This window comes from Puccinia triticina, chromosome 3A (assembly GCF_026914185.1).
Source record: "Puccinia triticina chromosome 3A, complete sequence".
Classification (NCBI taxonomy): domain Eukaryota; kingdom Fungi; phylum Basidiomycota; class Pucciniomycetes; order Pucciniales; family Pucciniaceae; genus Puccinia; species Puccinia triticina.
In genome coordinates, this window is record NC_070560.1 from 5,637,301 (window position 1) to 5,643,300 (window position 6,000).

General features: G+C 47.9%; 2 protein-coding genes across 2 annotated transcripts; one reads left to right on the forward strand and one right to left on the reverse strand.

The window, feature by feature from the left end:
* Positions 1-444: 444 nt before the first annotated feature.
* Positions 445-1,113, reverse strand: PtA15_3A610 (uncharacterized protein; the record flags this gene model as incomplete). Its single annotated transcript, XM_053167595.1, has 4 exons — positions 445-515; positions 610-860; positions 954-999; positions 1,095-1,113. The coding sequence occupies 4 exons, from the start codon at positions 1,111-1,113 to the stop codon at positions 445-447; spliced, it is 387 nt and encodes a 128-aa protein (XP_053018796.1).
* A 1,325-nt stretch (positions 1,114-2,438) lies between these two features.
* On the forward strand, positions 2,439-4,298 carry PtA15_3A611 (uncharacterized protein; the record flags this gene model as incomplete). Its single annotated transcript, XM_053167596.1, has 2 exons — positions 2,439-2,641; positions 3,725-4,298. The coding sequence occupies 2 exons, from the start codon at positions 2,439-2,441 to the stop codon at positions 4,296-4,298; spliced, it is 777 nt and encodes a 258-aa protein (XP_053018797.1).
* Positions 4,299-6,000: the final 1,702 nt, after the last annotated feature.

A 6,000-nucleotide genomic window follows, 5' to 3' on the forward strand; every position in this document is an offset into this window, starting at 1 on the left:
GTCTTTGCGCACATAAATTTGTCTGCACCATGTGTACATGACGCTCAGCACTCTCCGTTTCCAGCTTCTCTTCGCGCTTTTTAGTAGTTTAGCTATCAATGGCTTATTCTGTCCTCGATTGATCAGATGCGAGACAATAAGTTTAGAGCAGGCTTGTAACATTTCCCTAAGTTGAGGAGCGGGTAGAAAAATTTCACAGTGCAGACCTCAGAACGATCGGTTTTGTAAGACCCTTCTTCAGGAGCATAATGTGGCTATTTTTGAAACCGAATCAACTTAAATCAAAGTGGATAAGGAAGAAAGAAGATTGGTAGAAGTCTCTCCTCAGACTCAGAGTCATTATCAAATTGACAAAACGGGGAAACTCTTGGCACGGAGTCTTGCTGCTCATTACCCAGAGAAGATTTGAGAAACGTTGTTCTCGGAGAGCTTGAAGAAGTTTTTTTAATGGCAAGGCGGTGGAAGCCCGGTATCACTGCAAGTTACTGGCGCAGTTTGATGAGGTTTCGGGCGGCCTAGTTTGATTGCAATTAATCAATTTTTGAACGCATTATCTCTTGTCAGAAAAAACCTACATACTTCTGTCAGATCCAAATAGAGACGACTCACCCTTGGACCAGGGACTTTTATTTGGCCTCGAGCCTTTTTTTGCTTGGGGCCCACAGGGCGGTGGAAGTCCCGTATCTCCACATTTTACGGGTGCGCTCTGGCGTAAAGGGCGTCGTTTGGGAGTTTCGGGCTCGTCTCTGACCGACTGATAACCATTAGCTTCGGAGTCGGCACACTTTTTGGTGAAGCAGCGTAGTTGCGCATCATAGATCGTGTCCCGTGCTTCAACCTCGGAGGACATTCGACTTGGCCTAAGCATTTGATGTGAAGGAAAAAAAGGGTCAAAATTCTTTAACAAGGGGTCATCCTGCTCTTGTCGAATCAAATGATCGAGGACTAATTACACGGCAGAACATGTTTGATTGATCGCCATCAGCAAAACGAATACGGCTGCATGGTCAATTTGTTCAGTTTTTTTGACGAGGGATGAGATGCAGGAATATCAGCACAAAGCCTCCGACGATCACCCTAAAACAAACACTGACCACTCCATGTCAAAGCCATTCTGGGAATATACGGCTGTTTGCTATGATAATGAGACTGCTAGGTGAAGGGAGGAATTCTGTGTCGAATGCCGCTTGCTTTTCAAGCAAAGAGCTCAGCGAGATGGCGGACCAGTCATCAGCGAAGGAAACAGGGTGTTGTGCCCAGTTACCCCTTGATGGCATCAGCGTAAGACAATAGCCTGTTCGAAGGCAGATGATTGCACGTGTTACACTCACTGGCTTACTCAAGCAAAACAAATCTTCATCTGCTAACCTATGGGGGCATGGCAATCTCGATCATCCCACGGAGACCAATTGATAGCCTAAATCACCTTCAAGTTATATAGCGTGATGCTACGATGCTCAGGGGCTTGGTGGCAGGTGCCACTCTATCGCCGAGCAGTTTCGCATTCCCATCGAGGTCGAGACGGGATGTTCGGGGAGCTGACGGAGTGCCATTGTGGGATTGCATGGAGAAGCAAATACTCTTCTCCAATTTGGATAACCTTTCTGTCGGACAGGCCTGTGCAAAGGCTTTCGTCAGATGATCGCGCGCTAGCACTCCGAGTACAAGTTGCAGACGGGCACCCCGGCTGGAGGTCGTGAGATTTGGCATCACCATGATCAAGGTGTGCGAAATGAAGGCCGAGAATTCTTGAGTCGCAAAGATGATCGAGATTGGCTAGGATTGGCTCTCCTCAAGGCTCAACCAGGATAAACCGGGATATGCACAACCCCTCTGCACCCGGGGACTTCTGGCAGCGTCTGGCACCCAGGAGCGAAGACCCTCATGTCGCCTTGGTTTTAAGTAGAAGCAACCCAGATGAGACTAAGAACTAGTTGGCTTCTGGCTCACCCGCCTCCAGCAGCCTAGCTGGCCCTCCTGGGACTTGGCTTCTGCCTTTTTTCCCCCCAGCTCAATGCTATACACGTTGCCACTATTCTGGATGTCGCCTTTATCCCGGTGTTTCATCACTTGCTCGACAGGTTTGGACTCAAGGCAGCTATGTACGCGATAATCTCAGTGCGACTGCGAGGCAGATTTGCGCAGTCTCCAAGCATTCTCAAAAAGCACTTGCAAATGTGATTGCATTGGTGTTAAGTTGGCCAAACATGCATTACAGATATATTTGAAGGGCCCCTTTCGAGGCAACTGTCGAGACAGTCAGTTCAGAAACGAGAAATCTGGAGGTGGGTGCAGCACGACGATTCATGGACATGCTTGCCGAGGTGGATGAGGAAATAAGCAATGGAACTATCAACACATCTCATCCGCACAGCAAGACTGGATTCAGACAAGCAGTGGGGTGGATTAGAGATGGGCCGATGATGTGTGATTCGTGGATGTCGACCTACCTGCACGAGTTAAAGGTGCCGCGAGAAGAACGAGTGAGGTGGGTCGGCAAGCACGAAGAAATCGGACATCCTGATCATTGGACGCATACTCATGATAGTCGAACCGTCGTCCATCACTCAACGAGCGCTTTAAACCGGCTACGGACTCCCCAGAAGAGCACCTATAAGACTACGAAAACAGAAGCAATCGAGTGAGTACAGGTGCACACCGGTTGATGTGATGGTGGCACACGAGGAACCAGAGTGAGAAGAGTCTAATAATATGACATTGGTTTGCTCAGGTACTATCTAGCGATCCAATGGTTAATCAGCATCGATGACAAGAAATCTTTGTTTCAAGTCCAACTAAGCTGTCCCTATCTAGGATTGAAATCATCACCGCAAAAACGCACCCTCCCACCTGGAGTAGGCTTTCATAACGAAAAGACAACGAGAAGAGGGGAGTTGTTTGTTTACCTGCTCTTTGGTTACAGCCCGATAAGGCTGTTGTGGATCCAGGAAATGGGAACCCGATTGATGGCATGTGACCTGCAGAAAGTTGGCGAGGCAGTGTTGTCGCCGCTTTCACATCCTGCAGTCCTTTCGTGAGTGGGCCGGGCAGGCCGGAGCTGGGATGAAGGTGGGGTGTGGTGTTTGGACTCTGAGCAGGGGATGCCGGCCGCGAGTTTTTTATATCGAAAATGGAGATCCGGGTGGAGTTGTGGGTTTGCCGCTCTGCTGCTGCGGCCGCTTTCCGCGGGCGGTAGGGTGTCTACTCGTCGGATATTCGGATACCTGGTGTCTGGCTGGGTCCGAGTCCGAGATCCGTGCACAGAGCACGGCTGTGTGGAGTGCTTGGACACATCCAGTTGTGATCAAGTTTCACGGCGAACACTGCGCCTGACGGATCAAGCAGGATAATCGTTATTAATTCCACAGCTTGAGCTCCCATCATCCACTTGGCTCATCTTCATCAGCCTCATTCGCCCCACCTGCGGCAAAATCAGCTCGGCTCCTCTTAAGCTATCCACTATTTGGCTTTCCGTGCTTTCAATTCTACAATACGCACACATACACATACCCTCGATTTCGCGCCCGCACTTCGCCGAAGAACATTCTACAACACGAAGAACCACATAACCCCCCGCTGGATCCTGCGATACACACTACACTGCATCAAAATCCGGTCTGGGTAGAATTGTCGGTGAGTTTTATTCTGTCAATTTGACTTATCTTGCTTGATAGCATCAGCCCGTGTTACGTATCCTCGCTGACCATGGCATTCGGCTGAACAGCATTCGTTCGGTATTGCTCCCAATTCACGCTCTGCTGAAGATCAATCATCAACATATCTCCACTCAGTCCTACTTTGTGCTCGAGCCTCTCCCAATCATGCTCCCTCTCAACCTGAAAGCATTCTCGACTGTCCTAGCAGTAGTGCTCTTATCCGCAGCCGTCTTGGCCCAAGCCCCGGAGCGAAACCTGACAATTCCGACGACCACCACTTCGTCCGTAACTCAGACTCAAACATCTCTTCCGGCAACAGGCGGCAACACTCCTGCCAACTCTACAATCACTCCCACCACCAACGGTACTACCACCACAAACAACAGCACACAAGCCAATAATAACAGCACTAGCCATTCAAATAACACAGCCCCCGTCAAACTCACTCCGATTCCTGACTCCACTGGCGCTGCTGGTAGTGTTCCTGTGCCTGCTGCCACCGGCGGAAAACCGAATGGCCCATATGGTCCAGACGATCAGTACATCGCTTCTAGTGTCTCCAAAGTTATTGCTCCAATGCTTTCGACCTGCTTCATCATGTCCTGTACATTGGTCGTGACGAGCTATGCAGCAATCGCATAGCTCTCCCCATCCACCTCCATTGTTCTCTTATTTATTATTATTTTTTTCGTACATTTATATGTCCTCTATCTATCATTTTTTTTGTCATTCAGGTCTCCTCATCCCTCTCTTTGCATTCTCTGATATTCTCATTCTCATTTCGCTGTAGTTCAAATTCACCCACTTAGCTATTTATCTTTATTACTTTTGGCTCTCCTTTACGCTCCTAACCTCATTATCGTGTACCATTATTCTGGTTTAGATTGATGGAACTCAGTTGCTTCAATTTCTTTGGGATGGACATGGCTTAAATCAATTCAACGAGGTCATCCTATTAGGGTGCCAACTGCTAATGCAGCACATTGTCAAATCATGGTACCTACACACTTCCAGCACCATGAAAAATATGAGGGGACTAGGTGCCAGGTGATGTGAAGCTAATTCCAGCCTTTATTCCAACCTTACTCCCAGGAACAATTGTTGAAACCCCCTGATAATAACAAGAGGACCATTGTTATTCAAAAGGTGTATTATTGGAGTACCACTGGACTTTCAACCCATGTTACTGCATGTCACCTGACACCTATTCACATCAATTTTTTCATGGTGCTGGATCAAGAAGTGCATTCATGCCCTAACATTGATATTTGTTAGAACTTCAGAAGTTCTCTCTTGGCATGGTTAACACTGCAAAAATAACTTGGTCAACTGCTTGCAGTTGACATGCAGGATACTCAAGCCAAGCTGCCATTGTAACTCCACATGAATGCAGAAGTGCCTTTGTTGGCTAACTTAACTAAGTCCCTCCTCTGCATGTGGCTGGGGGGGGGGGGGGGGGGGCGCCAACCACAGGGAGGGACTTATACCCAAAGCGGGGGTGCTTGCCTGAGAGCATCGGGCGGAAATCTGGTTGGACTTTGAGGGGCTGTAGCTTGCTCGTTATGCAAGCTACATATGAGGTTCCAACCATTGATGGATGCAAATGCATCCTGTCTGTCTTTCTATTGACTCCGTTTTTGAAGAAAGTCATTAGTCAAACAAAAAAGCAAAGGAGAATAAAGAGAAAAGTGAATTTCCCCGCTCGGACCTGCGGGGCCAGGCACCGCCCAAGAAGAGGGTGTTCTTGAGGCTTGCCACTTTTTTAAAAATCATTCAAAAAATCCCTTGATGGTATTGCGACAAGGTGAAGAGCTTAAAAATTCAATGATGTGTATAGCTTCTTAATTCCCAACAATGGGGGGGCAGTGTTGAAGCTGCAGGCTGGAAAAATCAAATTGTAGATTTTCATCCTTTTTTGGTGGGTGCTCTGCCACCCAAACAGTTTCTTTAGGTGTAAGTCCCTCCCTGCAGGAGGGGTGACTTTGCCACCAGCCAAACTTAAGCTCCACCCAAATGAGTTATCCCCCGTTGTGGTGTGCTGTGCCTGTTGCAATGCCAAAAGCATGTATACAGAGGCATTGTAACAGGAAAGTTGCATGAACCCATTACAAGAGGAGGAGATAATCTTACATCCCTCACTCTTCAATATAAAAGGAGCTCTTCTCCCCCCCATAATTTCTCTTTTTTACCATCAGCCTACAGATGTTTGGCCACAGTAGCAGTTTAGTAGTAGTAGTTAGCAGTATTAGTATTGAGTAGCATAGAGTCAGTCATTCAGTAGAGTGTTAGTGCAGTAGTAGAGCCAACAATCAACAACCAACCAACCAACCAACCAACCAACAAC